General features: G+C 30.8%; 1 protein-coding gene across 6 annotated transcripts; it reads right to left on the bottom strand.

The window, feature by feature from the left end:
• Positions 1 to 854: 854 nt before the first annotated feature.
• LOC119690271 lies at positions 855 to 18,528 on the bottom strand. 6 transcript variants are annotated; one of them, XM_038105306.1, is made up of 9 exons: positions 18,021 to 18,528; positions 6,525 to 6,676; positions 4,943 to 5,010; positions 4,663 to 4,795; positions 3,062 to 3,165; positions 2,359 to 2,494; positions 2,047 to 2,278; positions 1,857 to 1,987; positions 855 to 1,793 (listed from the first exon to the last, which is right to left on the bottom strand). In XM_038105306.1, exons 2-9 carry the CDS (start codon positions 6,603 to 6,605, stop codon positions 1,119 to 1,121), a joined length of 1,560 nt encoding a protein of 519 aa, XP_037961234.1. In that variant the 5' UTR covers positions 6,606 to 6,676; positions 18,021 to 18,528; the 3' UTR covers positions 855 to 1,118. The 6 variants fall into 6 exon arrangements, with proteins under 6 accessions (XP_037961234.1, XP_037961223.1, XP_037961226.1 ...); XM_038105295.1 differs by lacking the exon at positions 18,021 to 18,528 and adding an exon at positions 17,394 to 17,581; XM_038105298.1 differs by lacking the exon at positions 18,021 to 18,528 and adding an exon at positions 17,084 to 17,342.
• Between the last annotated feature and the right edge of the window lie 22 nt (positions 18,529 to 18,550).

Raw genomic sequence — 18,550 nt, 5'->3', positions numbered from 1 at the left:
AATATAATGAGGCCATAAATTTGCCTAAAGTATGCATGTAGTCGAAAGCTATTCTATCTAGCTCTAATAATACTCTGTGATATATTAGTAATGGAGCTCGAGTTCTTGATCATTTTTTGAATTTAGAGAACGAAGTTAGTTATGACGAAAGAATTTATTTGATCACACCAAATAGGGACTTGCGGCTGACCAGTTTAACTTGATTAGTTCTAATAAGATGGTTATTTCTCATAAAAATTGATATATTTATATTCTACAGATAGTGTACGCAACAAAGCGAATATTGTCAATGAATTTTTGCTATAACTTGGTTAGAAAACCATAATACAAGTAGTGCCGTCATACTTCCTGAATATGGAGTTGGCATAAACTAATATCAATGTTTCCCCATTCACATATTTTTCATAAAAAGTGACAATAAAAAGTAATTAAGTGAACAAATAGTTTTAATTGCTAAGATAAGGCGATAAGATAAGTAAAAGCTTTGACGATCTTTTCTGTGTGACGATCAATAGTCAATTGTTGCTCATTAGCATCAACCAATTTTGAAGATAAAATACAGTAAGGGGCGCTAGTCAACTGTAGGTGTTGGCTGGGAGCATGCTATGAAGTATTGACTTATTGACTGAGTACTTAATTAGCTGTTAACCGCATTCGACATGCAACATTCGAACGAACTCCATTTCGAATGTGTGAGAAAATGCTACTCAAATCGGAATCAAAATCAGAGATCAGAACGCCAAGTCAGCAATTCAAGTGCACAAACTATTGAATGTGGGTCAAGCGAACGGGTTCACGGTGAACTTATGGGAGCTAAGCTGAGTTCACCAATTTCTTAAGTCAAGCAAATTAATTTTCACGAATTATAAAATAATTTATTTAATAAAATAAATAGTATAGTTTCTAGTATTCTTAACATTGGTAATTTTGGCATTAAACGATTGAAAACAAATTCTAAAAGTACAGTAAACTATCATGGCTATCTCTGTGCCAACATCTTCAGCACAAATTTTACTTTTGAATTATTAACAAACGAATGTTAAATTAAAACTATATATAAACAATATTAATTGATAAATAATTTAGGCATATCGGATGAAAAACAATATAGACACCGGCTAATGAAAACAATGCCACATGGCGATTTTCTCGTTGACCTGCGCCTGCGTCAGCAGTTGCATATGTTCGGAGCCGTTGACGACCGCTGCACCCACTAACACTGTTCCCAGCACCAACTTCTTGCCCATTTTCGTTTTGGTTGCCACTGTCGTGCGAATGTGCATATTTTCTAAATGCTCCATCTTTTGCAAAGGTACAATGATTGTGGCTGAGTCACCGCCTACATCCCATTTGGTCGAGAGGGATGGATAAAATGTACTACATTTCCAGGAATCCACATAAATGCCATGCTCAAAAACTGTTGTCTTCACATAAACGCTACCTGCAGTCGCTTCTAGCTCATCCTTGACTTTGTTGTTGCAACGCATGCGTGCGGTAGTTACTCGCAGTGTGAGATTGTTTTGTGGCTTGTTATTGTTGTTGATGCCAATCTTTCGTTTCACTTCTGTGCTCACGCGATTCCATTGAAGATTCTTATTGCTTCCACCATTTGTGGTTGTGGGTGATATTGCTCTGCTGGTATTTTCTTGCGTTTTTATGAGATCTTTTGACTTATTCGATACTTCCTTAGTGTTAGCCTGAGCCGCTTCAGCGTTCGTTGCATCTTCCATGCTGGCAGTGATATCTTTCAATTCTAGTATTAGTTCAACGACACCTTTGGGAGCATTCGCCAACTGGAAAGATCAAAAAGTCGATGTTAATGATATTATTATATTATTTACATTTTTTGAACTTACGTTATTATTAGCTCTTTTCACTACTGTTGTTGTTATATCCTTGATTGGCAACCATAGCTCTTCGGTTGTATACTGACCATTGCGTGGATTGCGTGTGAAAAGTTTTGGTTCCAGATAGCATGTAACAGATCCTTTAATAAAACTCCAGCTAATTATATGTACTTCTATTCTTATAACACTAGGGACCTACCTAAGTTTCGACGAGATTCACTAATTGTTAATGGTGGAATTGCATCCCTGGCTTGGGCACTACTGTGCTTCCGCTTCACTTTCTGACCCGCATTTCCATTAACATTTTCCGAACTTTCGCTATTTTCTTTATCGTCTTTAACACCTCCTGAACTTTCAACCATTTTTTGCACAAAAGTCGTGCTTTTGTCACGCAGGGAACGATAAGTTTTGTTAAAGCGATTAAAATTCTGCTAAAGATTTAGAATTATTTTCCAATTTGATTTACACTTATATAAATGTGCTATTTTTTAATTAAAAACTAATCACTTACCGCCGGTGGTAGTTCCAAAAGCGCATAAACTGTGAAAACCACAAATTGTCCACCGAAAAGCTCCTCTGGAGTAAATTCGCTTACGTATTTTGTTGAGCCGCCGCCACCATTAATGGACGAGTGCTTCAAAGATGATCTAAAAACAAATATTTTTAAATTAATTCATTATTATTACAAGAAAAATCTCAGATAAGGGGATAACCTATATTTCTTTCTATGACATAATTAAATATATAGATATTTCCAATAAACATTGTGATGTCAAATATTAAATATCCATAAAGATATATACGAGCACCTTTGCGAGTGATGATGGTAAATGGCACGAAAATACCTAAAATCGTTAATACAAGTATTTTAACACTTAAATCTTACTAGGATCCACTGAAGGCGTCTAGCCTCAGACATCAAAACAAAATAATTGGAGCTCTGAACTCGTGTGGGTTTGCTCAGACAAAACCCAAACTGTAACAACACCTTGAGTGATGTGACTAGAGCAACGATTTCCGTTGTTCTATCCTTGCATTGATTTTGCTAGGATCATTTCATACAATATTGAACATATCCACCATCTCCGTAGTTTCATCTATGTGCATCTACAATCAAGTATACTGATACTTGATGAAGAGACCATCTTCATAGTTTTATTTATTTATACACAAAAGCAAGTATACTGCTATGCATCATATTACCACTTACTTACTTGTATTCCGGTGATAATGGAAATTTAAAAGTCTCATTAAATTTTGGCCAAGAATTTGTCTGAATGCTACTGTCCAAGCGTTTAGTGCCGGGAAATAGCTTCACCTAAAAATAAAAAAACTTTTAACAAAAATAGCTTCTGATTGAAGATGATATATATTATTTGTAGAATTGAGTAAGGAGTTCTATCAAGAAAAACACTGTTTTAGCGATATATGTCAAACATAACTATCGTCCCAGTCGTTATATGTTTAACTTGAAGTCTGCCAATTTGTAATACAAGCCATACAATAAGTACTACTTACGCTACTTGGGTGCTGGAACAACAACGTTTTAGGCTCATTTTTCACTCTGTGAATATGTACACAAGGCAATTTTGTCGTATCTGAAGTATAAAAATTCACTAGTAACTATCGATAGATAGTTAGACCATTGTATCCACAAAAAGTCACTGCAGGGTGTGGTATACGCCTAATGAAGGCGTGATATGGGTAAGAAATTTTTCAGACGTGATTTGAAATTTTTTTGAAGTGGATCTATCTTTTGCGGCTACAGAAAAGGTAATGTTTGTGTGAAAAATTATCTAAATCTCGACGATTTAAAAACAAACATCCATCATTTATCAATTTTGTGTTTACTCTAGAAATCACAAGATGTGTAACCCAGTAAATATAAGCTTTCTTTTATTAAAGTAAATATAAGCTAAAATTTTAAATAGTCATTTTTCCAAAGATTTTTGAACGCAATTGATGAGTAAAAAGTGAAATTTTTGAAATATGTTATTCCATATTAGAAACAAGTAACCAAAATTATGCACTTATAATCAACTGTTAAAGTACCATTATAAATTGGGTAACCACCATACAAGTCATTCAGTAAAATAAAATTAACATTTACTTACACAGAGCTGAGCTGATTCTCTGGGGCTATTAAAGAAGTATGATAGATGTATGACGAAGTGTATTGTGGAAGTTCGTTTAAAAATAGGAACATATAATTAGTACATGAAATAAAAAATACAAACAGTGCGTTAAAGTCATTAAATTTTGACTGATCCTAGACGTTTCCGACCTATTTAAGTATTATCTATGAAATAGTTTTCAACCTGCTCTTATGTATTTAGATAAGTTAGATAAGTTAAACTGGCTGCCACTGAGTACCATATATAAGTTTTTGGATTATTAGCTATATCAGTTGAAGAAGGTGGTTTAAAGAAGGACTGCTGGGACTTACAGACGTGTTCAGTGCTTGAGTGAGTTTCTTTAACTTCAAATGCTAAGGAGTGGACTTCCCGTATAGGGGCTCTGTTATTAGTTCTTATATAAATCTTATAAGACCAACAAATTTTATATAGACGTTTTAAATACATTGTCTTTAGTGCTTCGAATGAAAGACCTTGCAATCCGAATTCTACAGTACGAATCAATAAACTAACAATGAATTTTGGTATTTCTATAAAATTTTGTAAATTTCTTGATTTGATATTCCAGTTTACTCTCATATAGAGGAATATATATTTTCTATGGCAGAATTACACTGTTTTTGAAATATATAATAAAAAAGATTTGCATTTTTTTAAATGGGTTCTTGTCTCCGACTTACTTTAATCACATATCCAAGAACAAGTTTAAAGCCAAATAATGCCGGTAGGTGGCGAGCCGCAAGTAAGTGCACATTCAGTATTGCTTTTGCATTGCCGTGTACTGTGTTATCGACACCATTTAATTGGCCGCTACTGTTACAGTAATTTCAAAATGGAAAGTCGCATGTGTTAAATGTTAATTAAAAAAAGAAAATATTATAAATGAAATATATTTTAACAAACTCTATGTAAATATTATTAAAATTAAACATGAAAATGAATTAATAAATACGTGCCCACCTGTCTTCATTTTGCTGCAAAACCGTTTCAATTGAAATTTGAAAGCCAACCTCAGGCTCTAAAGTCACCTAAAGAATTGATCAATAATTTTAATTTAATAATATTTACAAATAACGTGTGATATTAACATAAGAAGAAATGCACAAATTGGTTACATTTTATTATATTACCATAAATTACATCACATTTCAAAAGATAAGATTACTTTACTTTCATTGCAGCAATTTTAATTCTAGATAGTTTCGGTTTTTTATTCCTGAATAAAAATTCTAAATTAATTTGTATTGTCAGCAGATATGACAGAAAATCTCTTCTATTAAATTCCGTCAATTTTCAAGTAAAGTATTGTATATATTTATAACATACTGAACTTAATATTCTATAATATTAGATGGACGTCTTGTGATAATTTCATTACTTCTTATGGCTCTATTCAGGGATACATTTTCTTATATTCTAATTTTTCATTTTCTCAAGAATGTCATAGTGTCGAAAGGATTCGTTTCAACTTTAGTCTGGTCTTTGCTCTACTTTGTATAAATTGTCCCAAGTATGACACGTTCAATACCATTTGATAACCAGAGCAACAGAACCTAGCCGTCCGTAGCACTTTCTTGTTATCATCTTCAAACCTTAGTGAGACCTTAATGAAGTAAATGTAATAGTTTGATGTCACTCATTGAGCAGCATGGCATACCTTCCGCCATCCCTCGGTTTCTCTTAAATATTTCCTAATTGTCGTACTTATAAGAACTTACTTTAGTCTTGATAAAATCGACTCATCATAAATCTTTTAAGTATTCCGTTTAATTTAAATAATAATAAATAATTTCCAATATAAAAAATTGTCTTTAATACAAAAGTTGTGATATTTTACTGAAATAGATGACAGATCGTGCCATGTTCGGCACTAACGTGTATCATTATTATTATTATAATAGACGAGGAGACACTATCTCTCCTTTAAGCTATCATTGAAGAAGTTTTCTTAAGCTAAGATGATCAAATTAAAAAATGACATGTCTGTTCCAATGACATGTCCTTTAAGTTATAACATTTTTAGCTTTACTAGACGCTTTCTTTTCAATTCGTCAAAAGTCTCATGAATTACTGTCTATCATTACTCTACTGATTAAAGATGATTACTGATTACTGATGACTCAATATCGTTTTCCGTTATTATTATTTTTTAATTTTATATTTATTATTGGTAACATGAGTTATGTGTTTAGCGACAAGGGACATGATTAAACACTTGGGACTTGTACACCTGAGTTGCAGTATTTTTAATTATATATCAGAAGTGCGTTCCGCGCGTTTCCCTCAGGTCACGATGTAAGATATCATTCAATTCAAGGAATGAACAACAAATTGCTTAATAAGTTCAGTTCAGTGGTTTTTCTTTATTTGATCTTTATTAACTTATAATAACCATAACCAAGAATATAAACTCAAGAAGTTAACGAATCTGAATTAAATTATAAATTGAATATTCAGTCGTAAATGTAAATTGACTTCCATTTAAAAATACTTTCGCTGTAAAATATGGTATTTTGAAGTTATATTCTCTCTTCGTACTCACCGAATGTCGCTGATCTGCCGAAAGACTGCCATGTTGCGCCCTCGGCAGAAGTGATCGCAGCTTTTGCATCGAGAATGACATTTTGAGACGTCAGTGTATGTAAGTTGTTATTTTTGGGGAAGACCCTTGTAGATTAATAGAATTAAGATTAACTGAAATACAAATATTTAGAAGCAATTAAGATAAAAATGTGGAACAAACAAGAAGTAATTTTCATAAATTATACTTGTAGATAAAAAATAAAATAGTTGTAAATAAAAGCGGTTAAATATTAAAACTGCGCTGGGGCTAGGTACACGCAAAGTCATTTTAATTAAATTTATTAGCAAATCTTACTGGTTTGATTATCATAAGCAATATAAAACTTTGCTTTCTGTGTCATTTGTTTAATTTTCTAATTAACACAATTCAAAATTGTTTACATGGCAGCATCGCTTATCAGCGCAATAACAATGAAAATCGCAGAGATAACACACTCTATTAATATATTTTTAGATCCGCAAGCAAAGTTAAACGTAAGTATGTATCTACTCTCTATGCAATAGAGATACACTCAACTCTACGATAATTCGAAGAGGAGAGAAGAAATTCGTTATCGGTGCTTCATGCGCAATTTGAACTCTGAAACAAAAAGTTCAAGTCGCAACCAATCGATTGTTCACATTTCAATTAGAGGCAGTGGTTTCGCTGTAATTGTGGCTTTGGAATCGTAAAATAATCCGTAAACGTAGGTAATGAGTTGATTGAAAAGCTGCACACAAGACGCTTATAAGCACAGCAGCGTGAAACTGAGTTCCACTTCTTTAAGAGGTCATGCAATGACGGGGAGCCACAACGACGATTGTGGCTGGTGCATTGTCTGGTGCATCGTATCTTCGGCATGAGGATGAGTACGGGTAGACCTAATGTGGTGTTGCTTTGTTTGTTGTTGTCTGTGATATGAAATGAGGTTGCTCTAGTTAAGCTTGAAAACTTTTCAATTGATTGGAGTTGTGACAAAAGCATGAGCGGATTTTATATGAAAAGGCTTAAAAATACATTATAATAACATAGTAGGAATCTGTGATTTAATATCTAAAAATCACATTATAGAATTCTAAGAGCTGTAACTGAAATGTAATACTCAATTATACAATAACATTCAATCTAGTCTAGAAGCCTAAGAGCTTTATCACTTTTTATATAACGAATGAGAACTTTAAACTTTAATACTTTTTTTTTACTTCATTTTAAATTTGTTGTATAACATAGAAATTTACAACAATTATTTTATATATATATAAAGCTTACAGCCATGGCATTTTAGCCGTCTTTATAATTTTAATCAGTTTTTTGGTATAATTGTAAGCACTACCGAATTGATTTCAAACGATTTGTTCTACTTGCACAGAAGTTTTCTGGATAGAGTAACGCATTCAATAATTTATCTGAATATCTCACCGCATCTGAACTACGCACATTTCACGGCAGTTGCATTTCATGTTTTTTTTAATACGATCTTTTCGGTTTGCACTTTTGGCAGATTCTCTACTGTACTTTTATTCTTAGATTGTCACAATTCTTATTGCTTTCTTGCAGCTTTACGCCTCAATTGCACGCCACAAACTGTGTAATTTCTTCTTACAAATAAGTACTACGAATAGTAGACATTATCTACTACTAAATTACATGTAATTGATAAAATGTATACACACATTGCTATAACCCAAGCGCAGATATGCTTTCGGTATCTAGTATCTAGACACCAGCGCATACCGGATTGCTTCCATAAAGGCACTACGACTCACAAATGTAAACAATTCGTACAATTTTTTAATGATCAAAAAGTATTAATTTTTGTTAAAAGTTTGACGTGTATTGTTTAAAAATTTATATTTTTCATGAGTAGCAAAGTATACTCGTAATCGTAAGAGAACATTGTAGGCAATCAATTGCAGTTATATTGGTACACGTGATTTCGGTGGGGAGTTCGACCAAAGACTAGCAGTATAACACATACACCGAAGCAAACATAGATTTTAGTTTGATTACTTCTAAGTAAAGTTATAAGTTTATTTGAGATAGTAATTACTATAATTAATTAATTTTTTTCTTAATCAACGTAGTGATTGAAGTATCAGTTCATATTCATGTTTGTGCATTATTCTTCTTCTTTATTCTATAAGCACATACTCTCGCCTAGTGTCACAACAATTTCTTTGAATCATAATCAGAGCTTAATGAATGTAAATAATCATCAATTTTATATGAGACTACACCTTGTAAGCAACTGTCAAACTCAAACATAGACCGTAACGATCATAGGCCGCTATTTTATATTATAAGTATTTATAATTGCTTGTAAATAGAACTGACTTTGAATCGGGGCCTCCGAACCGAATATAGAATAACCACAATAAAGAATTATTTATATGGTATAATCAATGAGGCTCTTGATTCTAAATTCTATTTGTATCTGTGTTGCAATAACTCAAACCAACGACTAAATGTAGCTCGGTAAATGTACCCGCGTAACTAACAACAACGATTTCAGCCTAGAGATCAGCCAAAGAATTACCATTGTCGATAGGAGATGCCCTCCTATGTAAGCAATTGGGATGTAGCGCTCTGTAAGAAGGATGAAGTGGAAGTTTTCGAAAGAGAAATTCTTCATGAGATCTGTGATCTTCTATAAGTTGGCGACAATTACAGCATTCGAATAAACCACAAATTATAGGATCTTTATCACTTCGTAACACTATTCATCAAATTAGCTTCCAGCGTCTTCGCTGGCTGGTATAATCGTGAGAATAAATGACAAATCTTCAGTGGAAAAGTTGTAAGAAGCGACAGAGTTTAAAAAATACGCAGGAAAAAACCGTGTTTTCGATGGAATTTGCATGTGCACTAACCACTTGAAGGTACAGGAAGAGGGTGTTCCGTCAGGTCGAAGCTAATACCAAGTAAGTTATTCGGTTATTATTGCAATGACCTGGATCCATGATTGAGTCTGGCTTGAAGCTTTTTCTTGCAATAATAAAACAAGAAAAAATTGAAATGTTCAAGAGTAATTATAAAATAAGATTATTATTAAATGACTGAATGATTTGGAAAGAAGCATAAGAAATGAGGTCCAAGTGCAAAATAAATATAGTTGAAGTTCTTAGAAAGCAACACAATAAAGCTAATTTGGGATAATTAACCCAAATATGAATATAATGAATCCATTCTATTCTATCTACATTCGTTTATGTATGAACTCGTCATTCAAATATTGCTATAAAAATTTAATTTTTGTTTTTATTTGTACTCGTATTAAGTATAATTGTTTTGTGTAAATTTAAATATGTTAATTATATTAACAAATGCAGAAACATTGCACTTGTGTTCGTAATAAATGAATTCTTATGTGGGTCGAAAGCACTTGAGAAATGAAAAAATTAACAAAAAGCACTTTTTGTAGCACAAAAACCCACATTTCGTTTAGAACAAGTTTTTTACTAAATTAAAAACAATAAAATAAAATATAAATAATAATAAAAATAATAATCAAAATAGAAATAAAAAAAAATAAAGTGAAATTAAGTTACTTTTCAAGTGTTCTCATATTTTGTTTCTCATATTTCTTTTTGATTGCAATATATTATCTATACCCAGTAGCGAGGCGTCAGCTTTTTGGCAAGGTGTTCACAATATGATCAAAACTGAATTCCAACTATAACGTATTCCCCTTACTCCTGAGTTTTGTCCTTTCCACAAGCAAATAGCGTACAAGACCAACAAAACAATTTATTTAAATGTTCGCAGCCTGTGATCCACTGGTTTTTATGGTAAATAGCTGTAGGAAAACGAATTAAAACCTTTTTTCAGAAGATCGTTTAAAAAATGATATTTGAATCAAATCTTTAATCACACATTTATCCATTTCTAAATATTATTTTTCACTTCAAAATTCTTTAATTTTTTTCTTTACTTTTAACATTTGCTAGTATAAAATTGCAATAATGACTTTGTTTTTGGTTTATTTCCAACCTCTACATAAGAGTATCAAAATCCCATGCGTTCATTTACTCTTTTACTTTGTATTTACAATGCCCGGTTCAGTTTTTTTACTGAACCGTTTGCCCATATAAAACGGCAACCGTGACTTTGATTGTATTTGACGCTTTGTATGAACTTAGGGTTCAGTTTAGTCGATTGAACCTCTAGTCAAATGTAAAGCGATTTTCGCTCAGTCATTTCTTTTCTCTTTTGTATTTACTTTGCATAACATTGGAGGTTCACTTTTTTTATTGAACTGCTTGCACACATTAATTTAAGAGTTAACATATGATTATTTTACGTACATATTTTGCGGGGCTTGTTTTCTCTTTTATTTTTATATTTGTTTGTATGTTTTGTGTTTATTCAATACTGAACATAGTCCCAATGTGAATGTTATTTCATTTGCATTCTTTGTAAATATCGCGGTGCAGTTTTTATTCTGAACCTTAGTATATTTTAAGAGGAATGTATTTTATCTTTTATTAATTATAATGTTGGGTGTAACTAACATATGTATGTGTGGTTTTGTTTGTATTATACGTTTTGTGTTTATGTTTATATGTTTGGAAAAGCTATTATAAAAAATTTTAAGTAGCAAAATAGCGAGATTATTTACCTAATAAAAAAAGATCTAAAAAGGAAGCTTTGTTAAGGTGTTCAGTGAACACTCTGAACCATTCGACGCCTCGCCTCTGTCTATACCCTTTACAATAGTCCAAAGGAGTATATTAAGTTACCCATGAAGTTTGGTAGACCTGGCAGCACGAACGATGCTTCAGATGGCTATTAAACGTAGATCCCTAGTTCGATACGAAATGAAAATTATGGATATAAGTTCGAACAGAATTGTCAAATTTAAATTTAACAAACCTAATATTTGATCCAGTTTAAACAAGGTTAGTAAAAGTAACTGAAAAGTAAACAAGAAGTAGTAGTTGCTAATAATAATTTCAACTGTATAAAGGGCATTAAACCTGCGGTGAAGCTAAAATTAAAAGTTAACTATAAAAACAATTTAACTACACTTAACTACATTTTTTGCAAACTTTTATGTCTAATATTTAGGTATACGTCACAAGGTTATGACGAATTAAAATAATCTATTTTCTTTTCAACATTTTTTATCTGTGTAAGTCTAATTTAATGACAAGACAGTGGCCTGTCAATAGAACTTCTTATTTTTGTTTTACGATAGGTTAAAAAAATAGAAAAGCAACAATCTTTTTTGCAACATCACAGGTTTTTCATCCATCATCGTCATTGCCTAAATGAAAAATTAAATTTCGAAATGAAAAATATGCTTTTGAGACTGTTTAAAAATTTCTGATGAACGAAAAATCCGGACCTACAACACTAGAGCCACACGTTTGTATTTTCATGTTTTTAATATTACTTTTTAAGGAAAAGTTTTCCTTAAAAAGTGATATTAAGTTCTCTAAACCAACTAAACTTTTTTAATTTTATTTCTATGAACTTTAATTTTACTTCATTTTCGAGAATTTATTTAAAACAAAAGAAATTACCCTACACACACGTACTTCAACGTGCTTTAAACAGCTCCATAAAAAAGATTTATCAAACGTACGTCTTATATATACAAAAAATTTTTTGAAAAATACTTATAGAAATATAATACCATGTTTCCATTTACCTCATTTAGGCAGCTCTGCTCATCAAGGCCGCTAATGAGGATAATTTACGATACAAAGAGCTTTCATATCAATGAGCACATTATAAATAAATTAACTGATTAGGGTGAAAAATGTCGAATGCAACCCTTAAAAATAAATTTTCCAGAAGGCAAATTACCAAAATTTGAAATATTTATCATGTTTTATACGTAAAATGTAAACAAACATGCATAAATCGGATAATTTCATTCACTTAAGTAGTTTCAACGCAGTGAAAACATGCTATAACATAGCAAAAGGAATTCTCATTTTAATTAATTAAATTTAAAATAGGCTATTATTTTCATCTTCTTTTATCATTTATTCCAATTAAAATTGCGAACAATTGACGTCACATATAATTTATTATTAATACTAATATAATTTCTGTTAAATCCATCGATTTACTACTTTTTATACAATTTAGAAATAATTATATTGCAAACTAAGATTGAAGTTGATAAAAAAAGACCCAAGCATATATAAATACATTTTAATACGTAGATTGAAACTATTTAAAAAGAGTGTTGACTTTTTCTAAACAATATCTAAGGAGACATGTTTTATACCTGATGTTCTCACGTTACCAGTGGATTTCCCTTTATTTTTTTGTATCCCAAACATTGAGATTAGAAAAAATAATAAAGAATGTTTTATTTACTTTCTGACTCTATTTCAATGTTGAACGAAAAAATGTACTCCAGGTGTACAGCTGGAGAGGTGTATTCCACAATGCTTGCTTTCTGAACGTCCGTCAAGTCATTTAAATAGCCTTAAATGACATCAACTTCACTAATTACACGAGTAACCTCACTTCTTATTTAAACCAGAATGTTATCTGATTGATTTTCGATAAATAATTCTTACTGATATCATAATTTTAAAATAAAATTTAAAATAAAATTTTAAGGCATTATAATGTCATATCAGCAATTAAAATTTTTTCACTTTAAAAATGAATTAGCAAAGAGAACAAAATTATTTAAAAACAGAAGTGAAAAAGTTCATTTGAGTCATTTGAGTCACTTGAAACCAAAAAACAATGTAATTTTTTCATTGTTTTGTGGTTTTTGGTGAATAATTGGTGGGGCACAAATCGATTGCCTAACGAAATTTGAAAAAATATACAAGTCTCTTATAAGTCTCTTATATATTTCAAAAAAAAACAATAATAACAAATAAATATTGCAAATTTATTTTTAAAAAAACAACAATGCATTTACAGTGCATAATTTGCTGACCTCAGCTGTATGCATTTAAAGTAAAATTGTTTCTTCATACTTCATACATTTTTACTATTCACGTTAACAACTCATATGTTTACTTAAAAGTTCAGAACAACATATCTAAAAGTGCATTTCGTTTCTTTAGGTTGTTTATGTTCTGTATGTATAGCAGATGAACTGGCAAACTACATCTTAATGGTTACTCTATAGCCATTCATTTATCAGTCAATATATATAAATCTACGGTATAATCTTTTCTCAAAAATCATTAACAAGAGAAGGAAATAAAATTACTTGTGCCTTGATTAAACAAATCTTGCCATCTATTAAGTTACACAGCACTGAAAAACCAATTAGCTTAAATGGAATCAAAAAAAATTTAATGTTATCCACCTTGTAACCGGTTCTAGCTTAATACTAAAGAGAAATACGCACAGAGACTACTAATACTAAGCCCCAACTTTGGCGGCTTATGCTAAGAATAGGAGGATTGATTATGAAACCCTCAATAATTATGGAACTATTGCAGTCTAAGCAATTAGCCAGATTACATTTATCGAAAACTTTTTCTTAAGTACTACAAAATAGAAAATGATGAAAGAGTTGTGGCTGGTGACCATTACATACTTTAGAAAAAAGCATTTATTTCCTTTCAAGTGTTTTCTTTTTTTTGTATTTGTTTTTTCATAGTTCAACTTACTAAATGAGTAATTTATTTGGCTGATGAAAGTCGTTTTGCTTTATCTCTAATTTGTAATCTCTAAATTATTCATTCTACTAATACAATGCCTAATTCCTATTATATTAATTTACTTAACATGTTTTTAAAAAATTAATTCAAACAATTTATTCTCGTATTTTGGCTTTAAAAAATCTACCAACAATACTTTGGTTCATACCCAAAGTTTTCTTAACCATTTCATTTCGACAAAAGCTAGATGTAAATATTATACTCATCCCTTAACAGTCGTAGGACATGAATCAAAATGAAGTGAGAATAGGTATTTATCAAATCTTCGGTACTGTTCTCATATATGTTATTATCTACCTACTACCATTTTCATCCAGCTTTTTCAATATATTTTCGTTGTCTTTTATGTAAGGGTTCACATATCACATTTAGTCCAGCAATTCCATATACTTATCTATTTTAAAAGTATAAATTCAAAATGGTTTATTTCCGCTGTGATTAGCTAATTAACTTTATCAGAAGTTCTTTCAGAACTTTTAGAAGATCAATCCATAGCATATTTAAGATGCATTGAACAATAAACAATGAAAGAGCACCCTTACAACTGCGATTAAAGTCACTGATCATAATATATAAACTTCTAGCATAAGTTAATCATCAACAGTAACCCATTACCAACACCGCAATAAGACTGATATCTCTTGATGACACTTAAATAACATCGATAGACATTTTCCTATATAAAACGCCTAACTTCCGTACTGTTTATTCTTCTCATCTTGTATTTAACTATTCTATTGACTTCAATTGATATTAATATCCTTTAAATAAATATGAATACGCTTTAAGAAGGAATACCTATTAAGTTTGACTAATGGGTGCTGTTTATACCAAATGACTTTTTGAGGCGTTTCAACCAGCAAGATCTATAACTCAAATCTATATGCTCCCCTTAGATAAGTAAACTTACTTGGTTTTTAATATTAATTAAAAAACCTTTTGTTAGTCAATATGACTAATTGTTGTTAATTTAAACTCATATACCTCTAAAAGGAGTTCTAAAAAAGAGTTTCAACAAAAATAAAAAACAAGCATGTCTAATCAAAAAGTCGTGATTCTAATAATAAAATAAAGCCGTGAGCTTTGAAATTACATATTGTAACTACTCTTATGAAACTCTTGTGTCTAACAGAAAATCGTTGAAAGGAGTATCTTGTTTCAATAAAGGTAACAGTTTCTAGTATTAATATTATGTGTTATATTTAAAAAATTCGATCACGTATTTCTTTAATTTTGTAAAGAGAGTTCTACATCTATTCCGTGTTTCACTATTTTATGACTTTATTGTGCCGAAGATCAATAAATAGCTTTGAATACTCAATCGAATTCCATTTGAGATTGAAGTTGAAGACATTCATTTTTATATCATGAATACTCTAAGAATTTAAATGACACGAATATTCTATTGAAAAGTAAATTAAAAATTTAAATTTTAGATCAACTCAACACCAATGAATGAAATGGATTGATTGGATCGCATAGTGCCCTTACAAAATAACTATTTTGAAATATATCGTAATATAAATAATCAGATGCTTTGTGTTAAGCAAAATTAGTTAGTTCTTGTTTTGATCGGTCTTCAGTATTTTGGGAGTCAACCGCATTGCAAAACATTTGAAAAGAACGCATTCTTAATTAAGAACTACTTTCAAGCATAAATTTAATTTTCAATGAATAAAGTTATTAGTCCCTTATTGATATATTCAGCAGATCATATACGTAAGCCAACTTGGATTGCATCTATTTGAAGTTCGTGTTTTAATAGTAATAAGAATAATTTGAATTATAATTATAATTTTACAATTTCGTATGTTGTTGTTATTGACAAAGAAAGACAAACATTAGAGACAATGAAATAGTGAAAACTAAATACTCGGCCATATCTTAAGGTATCAAGAAAAATACGATTATTTTTCAATGATCCAATGATCACGTTGATCATTGGAGACAAAATTAAAGAATGACAACCAATATCTACGTCGACAATATAAAAATTGTAATCGTTTTACCAAACGTTTAAAGAAGATAAGGTACCTAGAAGAATAAAAAGTTATTTGGAGATTAGATCAACTCATCAACTTTGTGATTACGCGGCACACACACAATCACTAGAAAACATATATCTACTCTGGGATTCACCTTCGTTAACTATCTACCTAATATCATATACAATAAAAATATTGTTCATCTTATTAATTTACTTAATAACACTCTCATAAAGGCATTTTCAAGTAAAGTTTCTTAAAGCAACTTATTATTAAACATTATCATAACGGATCCATTTCTTGAATCGTAAGCAAGTCACATTTTATGCGAGACGGACACCTACTAGTATCCACTATTTCCACAAAAATTGTTTTAATTACAAGTGTAAAATTTTATGTTCTGTGACTTTTTACAACTTCTAATTTAATACATATCTTAAGTGCTACATAATAATATTAATTTAAAAATATTAATAAAAGCATTATATATTGTTAATGATATAAAAAATTAAAGATTGTTTAAAGAAAAGTAATTTTCCACTTCATAAATTACGAAAACAATTTTTTCATTTATTTTCTATATAGTAAATTTCATTTTAGTTTATTCACTCAAAGGTTAAGTAAAAATTTCAATAACAATTCCATTTATTTATATACATTTATATTTATATTATGTACTTTTATTGTTCTGGTTCTGAATCATTCATTCACCTTTCAAAACCAAAAACAAAAATCACTGGCAATTCACTTTTCTCGCTTTTTATTATCAATTCAAAAATATTTGCTGTTAATTAAAGAATCACAAGATGCAAAGATTTAATTTTTTTGTTGTTTTTTTTTTGTATCTTAATTAAAAGTTAGTACAAATTTATCTGATTATCTCAGTCTTAAATAATTCACTCACTGGAATGGCAAAGAATAAGTTCTGCAATATCCCTGCAGTAGCTTAGCCAATTTATCTGTTCAATTTCGTCAACAATTTTTAAGCACATTCATCATTTTTGATTAAGTCGAGAAAGAAAACTACGATCTACGACCAACTATCAACTTATACACTTCAAATGCAACTGTTATCAGCGTTAACACCGAAGCGACATACGATAAGGTTTTTGAAATATCACAACGCAGCATAGAAAGCACAAAGCACTCAAAGAATTCGTCAGAGACGACCGCAAATTGAAGAAGAAGAAGATATAAACCTGCTCAGTACTCACTAAATTGCTTCTACTGCAGTGCAACTCTTTTTTTATTGGTTTGCGCTTTTAAAGAACGAAATCTAAATAACGAAAGAACTAGGCACATTAGCACCCCGCGTATCGGAGAGCTTCTGACTGTTCTTCATTAGCAGCGAAATACGCGAACCGTTGCTTTCGATCACTCAACCGCAACTCATAAGAATTATTAAATAAGAAATAAGCTTAAGCGATGTCGCAAGCAGAATTCAAAATGAACAATAATAGGCGGTATTGTTAACAACAACATGTGCGCTACACAATTGAGTTAAATGCGGATAGAAGAAAATTAATTTTTCACATACTCGTACATAAGAAAAAAGATATACTCAGAAGATGCTTTTCACATGTATACCTGTACTTAAGACATGCAATTGAAATTTATTTTGTCAAATAATGATTGTAATAAAGTACTATAGTTTGTATTAAGCGAGATGAATATGTAGTTTCCGTTATAAATCACAAAGTTATCATTATTGTGGTTCAGAAAAGTTGTCAGCACCATTTTGATTTTCTGAGAAAGTAGTGCTTAAAACCTTTGAGGTTCGCTGTAAAATGGAAACAAAAGTTAAGTGCACAAAACAAACGTTTGTGTTATTTTATACGTACCGCTGAGAACTCCAACAGTTCTAAGCTTTCAGTTCCACAAGCTCTCAATTGAAAAGTGAAACACCTCTGTCGACGTCATGCAATTAGCTTTCGACGACGGCGTTCGGCGAAGTTCAGCGACGTCAACAGCGACGTCAGCAGCGGCAGTTGAGCACACAATTCACTTATTTATTTATGTATGTAGTCGTATTTCATTTCTTTATTATAAAAAAATTTAAGCACAGCAACAAAGCCAACAAGCCAACAACAAGCAACCGCAACAGCACGAATTATATACGTTTTTATGTTAATTATTGTTGCAATAATGAAGTTACGAAAACACAAAAATATGTAAAATATATTTTATTTAAACGACAAACAATACTCGAATAGTTTGTGCAATTGCACTTCGCACAGATGCAATAATAATCTTTCTTATTCGATTTGATTGAATACTTTTTTTCTTAATTTATTTACTTTCAAGCATTATTTCACTAATTCCACATTTAAAACAAATTCGTCGCGCAAAAAAAAAATGGTCATATTTCGCT

The sequence above is a fragment of the Teleopsis dalmanni genome, chromosome 1, assembly GCF_002237135.1.
Source record: "Teleopsis dalmanni isolate 2A chromosome 1, ASM223713v2, whole genome shotgun sequence".
In the NCBI taxonomy this organism is placed as follows: domain Eukaryota; kingdom Metazoa; phylum Arthropoda; class Insecta; order Diptera; family Diopsidae; genus Teleopsis; species Teleopsis dalmanni.
Note: the sequence above shows the minus strand (reverse complement) of the source record. Positions and strands in the feature narration are given on the sequence as shown.

Coding starts and splice junctions, on each gene's coding strand:
- LOC119690271 (XM_038105306.1), bottom strand. CDS start 6,605: ATGTCATTCTCGATGCAAAAGCTGCGATCACTTCTGCCGAGGGCGCAA. Junction 4,796..4,942: donor TTGCAGCAAAATGAAGACAG/GTGGGCACGTAT, acceptor TTACTGTAACAG/TAGCGGCCAATTAAATGGTG. Junction 3,166..4,662: donor TTCTTGGATATGTGATTAAA/GTAAGTCGGAGA, acceptor TTTTATTTTTAG/GTGAAGCTATTTCCCGGCAC.